The 15391-nt window shown below is 36.6% G+C and overlaps 1 protein-coding gene across 1 annotated transcript in view; it reads left to right on the top strand.

Moving 5' to 3' along the window:
* The window catches only part of CSTF3 (cleavage stimulation factor subunit 3), a 66390-nt gene that overhangs the window by 42437 nt on the left and 8562 nt on the right, over positions 1 to 15391 (top strand). The window contains exons 4-13 of the mRNA XM_052652686.1: positions 6283 to 6315; positions 7059 to 7156; positions 8096 to 8162; positions 8244 to 8278; positions 8362 to 8488; positions 10016 to 10093; positions 11569 to 11731; positions 13854 to 13963; positions 14336 to 14452; positions 14717 to 14791. Coding sequence (XP_052508646.1) covers positions 6283 to 6315; positions 7059 to 7156; positions 8096 to 8162; positions 8244 to 8278; positions 8362 to 8488; positions 10016 to 10093; positions 11569 to 11731; positions 13854 to 13963; positions 14336 to 14452; positions 14717 to 14791 — 903 coding nt within the window. The remainder of the gene's footprint in view (positions 1 to 6282; positions 6316 to 7058; positions 7157 to 8095; positions 8163 to 8243; positions 8279 to 8361; positions 8489 to 10015; positions 10094 to 11568; positions 11732 to 13853; positions 13964 to 14335; positions 14453 to 14716; positions 14792 to 15391) is intronic.

The following is a 15391-nucleotide window of genomic DNA, read 5'->3' as shown; positions in this document are numbered from 1 at the left end:
TTTGAATTAATGATTTTAGTAGTTTGGGATATATACCCAGGAGTAGAATTCCTATTTTGGTTTTGAGAAACCTCCATACTGTTTTCCACAGTGGTTGTACCAATTTATATTCCCACAATCAGTTTATGAGGTTTCCCCTTCCTCCACATCCTCGCCAGCCAACATGTGTTATTTGTGTTCCTTATGGTGATATCCATTCTGACAGGTATGAGGTGAAAACTACACAGTTTTGATTTGCATTTCCCTGATGATGCTAACATTGCCAACATCCGCTGAATCATGGAAAAAGCAAGAGAGTTCCAGAAAAACATCTATTTCTGCTTTATTGACTATGCCAAAGCCTTTGACTATGTGGATCACAATCAACTGTGGAAAATTCTTCAAGAGGTGGGAATACCAGACCACCTGACCTGCCTCTTGAGAAATCTGTATGCCGGTCAGGAAGCAACAGTTAGAACTGGACATGGAACAACAGACTGGTTTCAAATAGGAAAAGGAGTATGTCAAGGCTGTATATTGTTACCCTGCTTATTTAACGTCTATGCATAGTACATCATGAGAAACGCTGGGCTGGAAGAAACAAGCTGGAATCAAGATTGCCGGGAGAAATATCAATAATGTCAGATATGCAGATGACACCACCCTTATGGCAGAAAGTGAAGAGGAACTAAAAAGCCTCTTGATGCAAGTGAAAGAGGAGAGTGAAAAAGTTGGCTTAAAAGCTCAACATTCAGAAAGCAAAGATCATGGCATCCGGTCCCATCACTTCATGGGAAATAGATGGGGAAACAGTGGAAACAGTGTCAGACTTTATTTTTCTGGGCTTCAAAATCACTGTGGATGGTGACAGCAGCCATGAAATTAAAAGACACTTACTCTTTGGAAAAAAAGTTATGACCAACCTAGATAGCATATTCAAAAGCAGAGACATTACTTTGCTGACTAAGGTCCGTCGAGTCAAGGCTATGGTTTTTCCAGTAGTCATGTATGGATGTGAGAGTTGGACTGTGAAGAAGGCTGAGCGTCGAAGAATTGATGCTTTTGAACTGTGGTGTTGGAGAAGATTCTTGAGAGTCCCTTGGACTACAAGGAGATCCAACCAGTCCATTCGGAAGGAGATCAGCCCTGGGATTTCTTTGGAAGGACTGATGCTAAAGCTGAAACTCCAGTACTTTGGCCACCTCATGTGAAGAGTTGACTCATTGAAAAAGACTCTGATGCTGGGAGGGATTGGGGGCAGGAGGAGAAGGGGACGACAGAGGATGAGATGGCTGGTGGCATCACGGACTCGATGGACGTGAGTCTGAGTGAACTCTGGGAGTTGGTGATGAACAGGGAGGCCTGGTGTGCTGCGATTCATGGGGTCGCAAAAAGTCAGACATGACTGAGCGACTGAACTGAACTGAACTGATGATGCTAAGCATCTTTTCATGTACCTGTTGGCCATTTGCATTTCCTCTTCGGAAAAATCTCTCTTCAGTTTTTCTGTCCTAAATGGAGGCATTTTCTATTGGTTAATGACAGAAAGATCTGAGAATTTCTGATATCAAAACAAAACTCAAAGCGCTATCAAAAGGTTTTAAAATTTAAACCTAACTTTGTTTATCAGGTAGATTTCCTGTACAAAAGTACATAATTATGCTAAGTATATCTTTAAATATTTAACTTAAAGATAAGATGTTTTCATGTAAATCTAGTAAACAGTAATCTTTCGAAAAAGAAAAATAGACTAGTAGTAGAATGACCAAAGTGATGTTCACATGTTCTTGTACTAGTTTCACCAATAATGGAATTTGAATATAATCATCCACATAACCTTTGCTTTTTCTCAAATGAGGCCAATTGTAATAACAACATTGCTCTTTCTGGTAATTTGGTTTACATAGCTCTGTTCAAAGAAGATGTAATGAAGTTTATATTCTTTTGGTTTGTAATTTTGTTAATTGGTATGATATATGAGTATCTGGAATGTCTAGATGCTTTCTTTTCAGTCCTTGGAAAACCATTCTTAGTATGTATTATTATTTTTGTTTAAAAATGAAAACTCTGATGATGGGAGAGATTCAGTGGTTGATAAAGGGTGATCAAATTCTTTTCACTACCACACTGCTTCTCCAAAGTAGAGTGGTATTTTTAAAGATTGAATGATGTTTTAAAAATGAGATACCTGCTAATGGTAATTTTACCAGTGTAGGCACTATGTACAGAGTGGCTGTCAAAGAATATTTGATTGAATTAAGTGAATGACAGTAGCAATGTATTCAAGGCCATAGAGTCTTCCTATATTAATCAGAAGGGTCTTTTCGTACATATGTATTTTGAACTTACACTAATTGAAGTAATAAATAATTGATGAATGAAAGATACAAGATCAATTTATGTAAGAAAAAATTTAAGAATTTTTGTTTACATTTTTACACACATATAGACAATTTTTACTCAAATGCATAAATGAAATCATAATGAAATACAGTCTCTTTTTTCTTGTCTCTATTCCTCCCTCCACCCATAGAACTCTATCTACCATAATCATATTAGCTTTTTTTTTACAAGAATGGATTATATTATACATATTTTAGCCTTTTTTCATTCAATAAAATCTTGTGTACATTCCCCCAAATTACTTATTATAGCCCTAATTTGTTTTATATGGACACAAAGTTCCGTGATGTGGATGCACCATGATTATTAATTTAGACCACTTCTGTTTTGGGGGACATTTATTTTGTTAAAGATTTTGCTGCTGCAAAGTTTGCAGGAAATAACTTTGTATAAACCCATTTTTGTCCTGGTGTTTTTATTTCTTTGGGGTAGGTCCCAGAAGTAAAATTGCTGTGTTAAAAGATGTGTAATTTTTATTTGAGTAGCTTTTCCCAGTGGTTTTCTGTAAAGGCCATAACAATATTTCCTACAGCAATGGATGAAGTCACTAATTCTCATTGCTTTGGTAGTGTTATACCCTCTGAAGCTTTTACTGTTCTGATGGGTATAAAGTGATATTTTACTATTTTAATTTGTATTTCCTATTTTGGAAATTTGTGTGTGGTGCCATATTAATTTTAACCATTTACATTTCCTCTTCTGAGAATTGCCTATTCAGATTCTTTGCCAATTTTCCCAATGAGTAGTTTTAGTTTTCCTGGCCAGTGGTAAGAACTGTGTATAATCTGCCATCTACATCTGGAAGTCTGGTGACTTGAATTCATCTTACTTCATTCCCACTCTCAACTTATTTATTTGTACTGAGGCAAGCAGTTGGATGAAAGGAAATCTCAGTTTCTACAGAAGTCTTGAAAGACAGGGCTGGTGGAGCGCCTAAGACAAGGAATAAGAAACTGACCCAGAAACACTTGGCACCCTAGATGTTGACATCAGCCTGGACTCCAGGAAACCAAAAAGGAGATGAATTGGCAAGCTGAGTCCTCCTTACTCTTGTGTAAAGACTTCTCTGTTTTTTTGTCAAAAGACTACCATCAGCCAACTTGCTGTCTACACCTGCTACACAGCTGTTGTGGTAGAGAGGGTCAGCTACTACACTGGGACTGCCAACTCTGAGCTCAGGGAATAGATGGAAAAAATAACTGCATATCTAAGGATCCAGCAACAAGAAAGGAACACAAACTGTTGGGACAGGCCCCCAACAAAAAGCTTTTGGAGGAGAGAGACAATAACTTGAAAAAAATAACAGGAGCACAGTGAGATTGAAAGTGCAGTATTTAAAAAACACAAAAAATCTTGGGCGCTAAAAATGCTAATTTTTGAACTAACTACAACAATAGGTCAAATGGAGGAAAGTGATAACACAGAGACTTAAATTTGTGGCCTGGAGAATCTAGTGGAAGAAATATTTTTAAACCTAAAGCCAAAGGCAAAGAAAGGATAAAAATAACAGATTTTGAGGACAGAAGGAGAACTAATGTGTATAATAGGAGTTCAAGAAGGAAAAAAAAGGAATAGATTGAAGAGAGGCAGTAATTTTAAAAAGACATCCTTGAGCTGAAATAGGCATGATTCTAGCTTCAAGGGGCATGTTGAGTCCCAAGCAGAATTCGTGGTAATAATAATAAATAATGGGATTTCCCTGGTAGTTCAGTGGCTAAGATCCTGTGTTCCCAATGCAGGGTGGGGGTGGGGGGTGGAGGCTGAGTTCCATTTCTGATCAGGGAACTAGATCCCACATGCAAAACTAAGAGTTATCATGCCCCAACTAAACAGACCTGGCACATGCAAATAAATATTTTTAAAAATAATAAAAATGTCATACCAATTACTAAGTTCCCATTCTTCTAGGCAGTGTTTTAAAGGCTTTACATTTATTAACTTGTTGAATCCTTACAACAGCCCTACAAAATAGGTGCTATTATCCCCCCTAATTCAGACAAGGGAAAAAAGGTTAACTATTACAGTCAGAAAGTGAACCCAAGAGATTTGACTCCAGAGCTCTGACTGACTGCCTCAAAGTGCAAAGACTGTTTAAGCAAATCCTGTTACAATTTATGATCTCTGAAGATGAAGGGTGAAATCCAGAGAGAAAGAGAGCAAGAAATCAGCAAAAGAAAAAGACCCTGTCATCAGAGTTCTGATCTGTAGTACCTTAAGCTAGAAAGCTGTGGGAAATTTTATACATACTACTAATTGGAAAGGACCACAAGCCAATTTCACTAACCAAATTATTCATGTATCAGGCTGATACAAAGATTTGCTGATATATCACAATTGAACAACTAACCCCACCTACCATCTAATGAAAATATTCAAAGGGAAATCTAATAGTATTTAACCGTTGTCTTCACACATGTCACTCCTACCTGGAATAAATCTTCCCTTTATCAGTCTAACAACTCATTCTTCTTTTTTAATTAAAGTATAATTGATTTACAGTTTTGTGTTAGTTTCCACTACATAGCAATGTGATTCAGTTGTATGTGTAAGCATATATTTCAGATTATTTTCCATATTAGATTATAAGATGTTGAGTATCGTTCCCTGTGCTATACAGTAAACCCCTGTTGCTTATCTGTTTTATGTATAGTAATTTGTTAATCCCATACTCCTAATTTACTTGTCTTCTCTTCCCTTTCCCCGTTGGTAATCATAAGTTTATTTTCTATGTCTCTGAGTCTATTTCTGTTTTGTGTATAGATTCATTTGTATTATTTTTTTAGATGCTACATAATCAGTGACATAATATTCACCTTTTCTGACTTACTTCACTTGGTATAATATTCTCTAGGTCTATCCACATTGCTGCAAATGGCCATATTGCATTCTATTTCATGCCTAAGTAATATCCCATTGTGTGTGTACACACACACCACATCTTCTTAAGCCAATTATTTGTTGATAGGCACTTGGGTTGCTTTCATATCTTGGCTGTTGTTAATAGTGCTGCTGTGAACATTAGTGTGTATGCATCTTTTCAAATTAGAGTTTCGTTTTTTCCAAATATATGCCCAGGATTATGATTGCTAGATCATATGGTAGCTCTATTTTTAGTTTTTTAAGGGACCTCCATACTGTTCTGCATAGTAGCTGCACCAATTTACATTCCCACCAACAGTGTAGGAGGTTTCCCTTTTCTCCGTATGCTCTCCAGCATTTATTATTTGTAGACTTTTTGAGATAGCCATTCTGACCTGACACCTCATTCCTAACATCTTAACTTCTTCTAGACAATCTTTTGCAGTCCCCTAAGCCTGAGTTTTATTCTCTTCTTAAATGCTCCCATAGCACCCTTTAGTTCCCTCACCTTGGCACTTGTTTCCCCTGTAAAATTGTAAGCTCTCTGAGGACAGAGACAGACTATGCATGTTTTGTTCACTGTGATATCCCCAGTATAGCAGGTTGACTGAGTGATTAAAATTTGTGTGGTCAAAATTAGCCAATCTTTTTTGCTACCCTACTCAGACTGTTTTAGTAGTAGTTCTTCAGGGAAAGTAAAGTTTTGTCTTTAATAGATCTATTCAAAGCTCTATTCAAATATGTCTTGTTTGTATTTCTTTATTCATCTTGTGACTGTTTTACAAAATTTTTAGTTCACAAAATTTCAACATATTGAATGTATAATATTTTTTACATATAAAATTAATTTATGTAAGGCATATTTACAATGCATGTTATCCATGTTGGATTCAGACTTCTATTATTTGCTATTTTTGATAGGCAGAATTAATAGGAAAGTATAGAAATGAATTTACAAGTGTAATCAAAACACTCATAGTGTTTTAATACTCTAAAAATAATAGTGTTAATTCTATTTTTTTTTCTTCTGTTTCTCTGCAGATTAAAGCTAAAAATTATGACAAGGTAGAAAAGGTGAGTCCTCTTAAATACACTTTGAATTTTATGCTGAAGTTTAATTTAGGACTTAACATTTGTGAGGCGAATACAGTAAAATGTTAATAATTACTGAATCTAGCTAGTGATTATATGAGCTTCCTAGGTGGCTCAGTAGAAAAGAATCTGCCTGCCAATGCAGGAGATGGAAGAGATGCAAGTTCAGTCCCTGTGTCCGGATGATCCCCTGGAGAAGGAAGTGGCAACCCACTCCAGTAATCTTGCTTGGGAAATCCCATGAACAGAGGAGCCTGGCAGGCTACAGTCCATGGAGCTGGACTTGACTTAGCGACATAACAACAAAGTGATTATATAGGAGTTCATTGTACTTATTCAACCCATTCGTGTGCTTGAAAATGTTCATAATAAAATTTTGGAAAAGAAAGTAATTATATTCTCCTGACCAAAATTATGAGAATGATTTTGATTATGTAAACAAACTAGACGGAGTTGTTGTCATTTATTTGTAAGAAGTTAAATTCATGAAAGGACTTCCCTGATGGCTCAGATGGTAAAGCGCCTGTCTACAATGCGGGAGACCCGGGTTCGATCCCTGGATCGGGAACATCCCCTGGAGAAGGAAATGGCAATCCACTCCAGTACTATTGCCTGGAAAATCCCATGGACAGAGGAGTTGAATTTGTTTCTTTAATGTTTCATTTCAGCTGTGTACATGGGAAATCTATTTAACTGTGGATTCTCATATTTTACTGTATTTACAGCTATTTCAGAGATGCCTTATGAAGGTTTTGCACATTGATTTATGGAAGTGTTATCTTTCATATGTCCGAGAAACCAAGGGTAAACTACCAAGTTACAAGTAAGTTAAATCAGGATCTTAAGAATGCAAGTCATGTCCTAATTTATTCATCTCCTCTCACAACTCTTAACTCCAGAGGATGAAGAAATTTAAAGATTTGAAAAATCAGGATTCTCTGAGAAGTTAGTAAAACATGGGGAAAACCACTTTAAAGAAAATCACTGGCATTAGATTTATTCTGGAGAGTTCAATCATCCAAGCCCCTCTTCTATATTGAAACACTGTACTATATTGAAACACTGTACTTTTGCAGCTCCAGATCACTTTGTTCACAGGCTTGTTGTCAACCTAATAAAAGGCATCTTATTGTCCTGGCACCACTCTTGGCAGGTTACATTTGTAATGTGCTTTTTAACTATTCGAAGGCACCTTTGACCATGGTATTGTTGTGTAATTGACCTCCTCACTAGGAAGTACCCTCACCTATCTATCTTTGTTGAATATAAATAATGGACCTTCTCAAATGCTCTTTTCGTATGTAACAAATAGGCAAATTATTTCTCAGAATTCTTTGTTTTCTTTTCTTCCTTATTGTTAGTCTTATATTGAACAAGTTCTTCCTCCCTAAATTTTATTTCAGAGCTAATAGATCTTCAGCCATAACTTACCTTCTTAATCAATGAATCAGATATTTCCCCATTTGAATCTTCTACATATAAGATTAGTCAGTTTGAAGGTTATAAAATTATATAAAACATGGCCCCTATCTTTGATAAGCTTACAAGTAGTAGGTAAAAGAAACAAAGTATATAAATTAATGACATTAACAAGCTAAACACAAAAGAACACTGTATACTTGCAAAGATGTCATTACATTTTGTTTTTATAAAAGATTTAAATGTTGTTCTGATCCTATGAATGGAAGTTATGATTATGTTTTAGTTACAGATACATTTTAATAACAGTTTTTCTAAAAAGTGTCTTTCACATTTATTTCAGAGAAAAGATGGCTCAAGCATATGACTTTGCACTGGATAAAATTGGAATGGAAATTATGTCTTACCAGGTAGAGTTAAAATTTTCTAATACATACACAATAAATTTGAAACTACTAAGAAAAATACTAACATTTTCTTTTATTTCTTAGATTTGGGTGGATTACATCAACTTCTTAAAAGGCGTGTAAGTATTTACATAGTTTTATTTTCTGTGTGAACACAGATTTAGCTATAATATAATTGATGGCATTTCTCATCCAATACCAGGGAAGCTGTTGGATCTTATGCAGAAAATCAGAGAATAACAGCTGTTCGAAGAGTTTATCAACGAGGTTGTGTTAATCCAATGATCAACATCGAACAACTGTGGAGGGACTATAACAAGTATGAAGAGGTAAATTAGGACAGTAGTTTATTATTATGACAAAGTGATTTTAATTTTCATGCGTTGTGGGTTTGTAGCCTTTCTGATATTAGGTATCTGGGTATCAGTGCTGCATACATTTGTTTTCATGTTGATTGTAATGAAAGGACCATTCCTAATGTTTTGAGAATCTCATATTACTGTTATTTTTTAGAGAATACTGTAGGAGAATTATAATCCTTACAAAACCATTTTTATTCAGTGCTAAACTATATCCACACAGTCATACACATACATGTTGCCACTGACTCTTAGGAAAGGGTTCCTTTTTAGTTACTTTTCTAGTCATAGTGATGAGTTGCAATGCACCTCTTTCACCTAAGTTACAGTGATGTGATTATTGCCTTGCAATTGCGAGATGTGGGACTGTGGTCCAACATCTTTGTTTCATAAGCAAGTGATTTATTAGTATTTTATTTATTTATTTTTGGCTGTGCTGTGTCTTTGTTACTGCACAGGCTTTTCTCTAGTTGCAACGAGTAGAGGCTATGCTCAGGCTTCTCACTGCAGTGACTTCTCTTGTGGCAGAGCGCAGGCTCAAGGGCAGGTGGGCTCAGAAGTTGCAGCTCCCCAGCTCTGGAGCACAGCGTTAATAGTTGTAGTGCAGGGGTTTAATTGCTTTGAGGAATGTGGGATCTTCCCAGATCAGGAATCGAACCAGCGTCTCCATTGTGAGGCAGGTTCTTCACTATTGAGCCACCTAGGAAGCCCCCAAAGAACTTTAAATTCAATGTGGCTTTTACCTATGAATACTTATGTTGGAATTAAAACTGAGAAAATTTCAAGATATTTGTTAATTTATTTATAGTTTATAGTTATAGACTCCTTACATTTTTAACATAAATAGTATTAAACTGTATTTCCCAAAATAAGAAAAAAACTCAGTGAGAAAAGGGGCATTATTTCATATTTTTGCAAATCTCTCTGGTATCTAGCTTAGTAGAGGACAGATTTTCATATCTGCTTCTACATTCTATCTGGTATCATATTGAATGTCATATAACTTCTGAAAAACTCCTGTATATTTGTGAGAGGGGCAAATCATGTCTCAGTGATATATGAAAATTGTTTTGATCTTATGGACCCTCTGAAAGGGTCTTGGGGAACAGGAATCTTTGGACTACTCTTTGAGAACTACTAGGCATGAATGAAACTGTGCAGACCTAGTTAGAAAAAGGCTTTTAGAACTAAGCCATGGCTATTCACCCAGCTGAATCTGTACATTACATCATTCTTTATTAGTAAAATTTTATGTGAAATAATTGACCCTTTCCAAATCATTCCCTATCTTTGAAGCTTACTGCCATCTCATAACATATAGGCAGGTCCTCCTTGTTTTCTTAAGCATATAAAGTGATCAAACCTTTATTTTACTAACCAAAAAACCTCTCAAAATAAATAATTGAAAGTTATTTAGCAAATGAATAAACTGTATTATCCTAATATTAACATATAGTTAATTTTAAAATAATGTACATTTTCTTTTTTTTCTCTCAGGGTATCAATATTCATTTAGCTAAAAAAATGATTGAAGATCGGAGTAGAGATTACATGAATGCTAGGCGGGTAGCAAAGGTATGGAATTCCATCAGGCTGCTTACTATAATGTTTGTTATGAGTATGTTATTTACACAGGGACTTTTCCCATCTGGTATTACTCAATATGTTTAATCATTGGCAATCTTAACTAATAACAGTTAATTACATTGTCTGAACAGATGATGTATTTGATATTTAAAGTGAAATACCTCTTAATGGACTTGTGAAGGGATAAAATAGGATAAATCAAGTTTGGAAGAAATTATTTTTTAAAACAGAGAAACAGGTTGTAGAGACAAAGTTCTACATAGAATTAATCAAGTAGTTGTTATCCATCCCTCCTATCTGCTCATACATATCTGAATACTGTACTACTCTCTGGTCTAATGACATTGCTCTCAGGGACAGAGTTTTGTCTTGTGTACATTCCTTTCCGCTCAGTGAAACTGTTAGAAGTTAGGGAAAATAGCCTAATACTATGAACTATTGAAGTTTTAAAAGAAAGTTTCTCAGAGATGGCAATAATGATGCCACCAGATCATTAGTCATGTTGATCTGTCAACCTCTCTGTCTTGAGAATGACTTTCTGTATCACCTACAGAGAGGGCCCAGGGCTGTTCTCTTCACCTTGTCCTGGGAACCTGTTATTGGGTGATTAATCTTTTATCTTTCTCCCTGCTCTTAAATAGTTTTTAGGTTATATTAACAAAGTAGTAACTAAGATCATGGCATCTGGTCCCATCACTTCATGGGAAATAGATGGGGAAACAGTGGGAACAGTGTCAGACTTTATTTTTGGGGGCTCCAAAATCACTGTAGATGGTGATTGCAGCCATGATATTAAAAGACTCTTACTCCTTGGAAGGAAAGTTATGACCAACCTAGATAGCATATTCAAAAGCAGAGACATTACTTTGCCAACAAAGGTCCATCTAGTCAAGGCTATGGTTTTTCCAGTGGTCACATATGGATGTGAAAGTCGGACTGTGAAGAAAGCTGAGCACCGAAGAATTGATGCTTTTGAACTGTGGTCTTGTAGGAGACTCTTGAGAGTCCCTTGGACCGCAGGGAGATCCAACCAGTCCATTCTAAAGGAGATCAGTCCTGGATGTTCTTTGGAAGGACTGATGCTGAAGCTGAAACTCCAGTACTTTGGTCACCTCATGTGAAGAGTTGATTCATTGGAAAAGACGGATGCTGGGAGGGATTGAGAGCAGGAGGAGAAGGGGACGACAGAGGATGAGATGGCTTGATGGCATCACCGACTCAATGCACATGAGTTTGGGTGAACTCCAGGAGCTGGTGATGGACAGGGAGACCTGGCATGCTGCAATTCATGGGGTCGCAAAGAGTCGGCCACGACTGAGCGACTAAACTGAACTGAACTGTGAACAAAGTAGTATTTGGGGGGTGAAAGGCATTTTGAACAAAATATTCCAAACTGATCAACTCCATTCCATATATTAGTTGTTCTTCAGCTTACCACAGAATTCTAAATGCTTATTGTCTAGGAATATGAGACAGTAATGAAAGGTTTGGACCGCAATGCTCCCTCAGTGCCTCCTCAAAATACTCCTCAAGAAGCTCAGCAGGTGGATATGTGGAAGAAGTACATACAGTGGGAAAAGAGCAACCCTCTTCGTACAGAAGATCAGACCCTGATAACTAAAAGAGGTAACAAGATTAGCTCTCCTGAGACTCCAATTATATGTATGTTAGGCCACTTGATATTATCCTGTAGGTTACCAAGGCTGGTTTTTTTATCCCCAGGCTTTTTTCCTCTTATGTTTCTCAGACTCAGTAATTTCTATAGATGTCTCCATGTTCACTGGCCTTTATTTTATCATATACAGTATGCTGGTGAGCCCATCTGGTGAATTCTTCATTTCAAATATTCTACTTTGCAGTTCCATAAATTTCCATTCTAGGAATTTTTATATGTATTACAGTTTTCCTTTTTCTGTTGAGATTCCATGGCCATTACCATCTTTCTCTTTTTATCCTTGAATATATTTAAAATAGTTATAAAACCTTTGTCTGCTAATTCCAACATCTGTGCTATTGAGGAGTTGATTTCTTTTCCTCTTGACTATAGGTCACATTTTTTTTTTGTCAGAAGTCTGGACATTTAAAAAAAAATTTCTGGACATTGTACAGCTGTGTAAATGGTACATAGTAAAGACTAGATTCTATTATCTTCCTCTGAAGAATGTTGGCTTTTATTTTAGCAGGGAGTTAGATTACTGGCAGATCTTCTCGACTTTGTGGAGGCTTGGCTTTACGGTGTTAGGATGAGCCTGTGTTAGTGGCCTTTATCTCACAGTAAATCTTAGTCCTGGGATATAGTCTTTACTCTTAAGGCAATGGAAAGTTCAAGGTGTTTACTCAGAATCCCTTAACCTGATGGGAGTCAGAATCCAAACATGGTCTCCATTACAGTGAGTGGGCAGCTGATGAGATGTCACTCCAGCTCTTTCAGCTCTTCTTTCTGCTCTGGCTCTTTGTATTTTTTCCTGTGGATGTCTATTTTAGAGTCAGTTAAAATTTTGAGGGCATTTATGTCCAGATTTTCAGCCTCCACCTTCTGTGGTTCTCTTTTGGGGGATTTCCCCCCTTAATTTCTGGTTGCTCTTCTAACCCAAAACTCCATGTCACTTACCTCAAGCTGGTAAAACTTCAGCATTGGACTTGAGTTCTAGCTATCCCAGAACAACACACACAGGGCTGTGTATTAGAGGGGAATAACATATTAAATACATGTCTACAATTTTTTAAAATTCCAGTTTTTAGAGCTCAGGCCTCTCTGGTTTTTCTTTTGGTCATTCTCTGGTGCCTTCAAATTGTTGCCTTTTGTATTGTTCAGTTGATGATTTTTTTTTCCCCACAAGAGTTAGTCTTATACAGACTACTCTGCCACTGCTAGCACTAGACTTTGGAACTTAAAAAGACTCCTTAATCTTGCTTTGTTCTCTTAGCCGAGCAAGTACTGTTTCCTTTGCCTGCACCATTTTTGTATCTACTCCTGTCCTTCCTGCCTCTACTTACACTTACACTCTCATCAGACCAGATTCTATCCCTTCTTCAGGTTTCACTTAGATGTCAGTTCCTTAGTGAAGCCTTTCTTGAGTCTCTAAACTATGTGAAGTCCTGCTGTTGTAAGTTAAGAGTACACTGTACTTTCTCATCATGCTTATTTTCACAATTGTTTTCTTAATATCAATCTTCCCAAAATATTGCAGACTTCTTGAATATAGGAAGTCTTAGTCACTGGTATATTCACAGTGTCTTTCACATTCCTTAGCATATAGTTTGGAGAAGGCAATGGCACCCCACTCCAGTACTCTTGCCTGGAAAATCCCATGGATGGAGGAGCCTGGTAGGCTGCAGTCCATGGGATCGCTGAGGGTCGGACACGACTGAGCGACTTCACTTTCACTTTTCACTTTCATGCTTTGGAGAAGGAAATGGCAGCCCACTCCAGTGTTCTTGCCTGGAGAATCCCAGGGACGGGGGAGCCTGGTGGGCTGCTGTCTATGGGGTCATGCAGAGTCAGACACGACTGAAGTGACTTAGCAGCAGCAGCAGCATATAGTTGGTACTCAATAAATATTAATTTAATAAATGATAAATGAATGGGTTTGGGTGGATGATAATAAATCACTAAAGTTTTTTATTTCTAATTACCATTCATTATTGAGGGCCCTGTCTTAGCCTAAAAATTTAGTTGTGATACTTATATGGATAGTTTTATAAATAATGTTTATTCTAATTAAATGTTGCAAATGTCTTCTCTTAGTTATGTTTGCTTATGAACAGTGCCTGCTGGTACTGGGCCATCACCCTGATATTTGGTATGAAGCTGCCCAATATCTTGAGCAATCAAGTAAACTGTTAGCAGAGAAGGGGGTGAGTATTCATTTTTTTTCCCCCTTTTGGTCTTTTCATGGTTTCGATATAGCAATAATTTATTAAAAGTATAACACTGAATTTTGGTAATAATGTGTAAGAATTGAAAACTTTAGTGACCCTCTTATGTGATTAGACTACTTTAGAATTAAAACATGGTGGCTCTTCTTTAATGTATTAAAGTAATGAATCACTTAGAGTACTTACATAATTCTTTTTTATGTTGAAATAATGGAAGAAGTCTTAGGAATTTTTTTAAGAATCCAGAAATGCATGTATGTCCATAGGTATATACATATGATGAGTCTGTTTTTTATTCTCTTTCAGCTACATTAAACTTACTGTAAGTGAGCTTTCTTTTTTCTCTCCTAGGATATGAATAATGCCAAATTATTTAGTGATGAAGCTGCTAATATATATGAAAGAGCCATAAGCACTTTATTAAAGAAGAATATGCTTCTTTATTTTGCATATGCAGATTATGAAGAGGTAAGTTAAAATATTTAGAACTTTCTTATAATTGGATTTTTTAATTGCAGCACTGAATTTTTTTTCCTAGCTGCTTCTTCACCAGGCATATTGCTTTTTGAAGACAGAGATAGTGCAAAATGAACAGTTATTAGTCCTTTGCTCATTATATATTTATGCTCAAAGCAGGTGCCTTTGTGGGATGCAGCCTCTGGATTCCTCAGAGCTCAAATCCTGCTTGTTTATGAGTATATATTTATATCCACTTCTTCTCTACCATCTTAGAGTCGCATGAAGTATGAGAAAGTTCACAGTATATATAACAGACTTCTGGCAATTGAGGATATTGATCCCACCTTGGTAAGTAACTTTATAAATCTCTTTCCCACCTTTGCAGTCTGCTTTTATAGAAAAGTTTTTTTAATCTATATAGTAAATTTACTGTTATCACAATTAAAATATAAAACACTTTAATCACCCCACAGAAATTCCCTCATGTGACCCCCTTATAGTCAACCCTTCCCTGTCTCCCAGTCCCTGACAATTACTGAGGTATTGCCCTATTTTTCTTTTTTTAAGTACAGAAGTATGAAACAGCTACAGTGGGGCTTTTTCTAACACCTTCCTCGTGAGCATAGTTTGAATGTTATGTAATTGTTGCTTAATAAATATTTCTTTTTAAGTAAATAGAGGCAAGAGAAACCAACATTCTAGGAAGCAGTTGGACAGGAACTCACTTTATCCTGAAGTCTACTCTGTAATAGTGGTTTTCAAAGCCACTGTTCTTGCAAAAGTGCAGTGGCGCTCTTTCAGTGGGAGAAGTGGACAGGCCAACGCATGGGGCTCTAGACCCTCTGCCTCAGGTCAACTCCAGACCTATTCCTTTTCTGTTTGTTTACCTTGGGGTTCCACTGCTTGCATTTAGTCATCTTTTTAAAATTCGTTTAGCAGCCTGTATCT

Source organism: Budorcas taxicolor, chromosome 15 (assembly GCF_023091745.1).
Source record: "Budorcas taxicolor isolate Tak-1 chromosome 15, Takin1.1, whole genome shotgun sequence".
In the NCBI taxonomy this organism is placed as follows: domain Eukaryota; kingdom Metazoa; phylum Chordata; class Mammalia; order Artiodactyla; family Bovidae; genus Budorcas; species Budorcas taxicolor.
The sequence above is the reverse complement of the archived record's forward strand: the minus strand, read 5'-3'. Positions and strand labels throughout refer to the sequence as shown.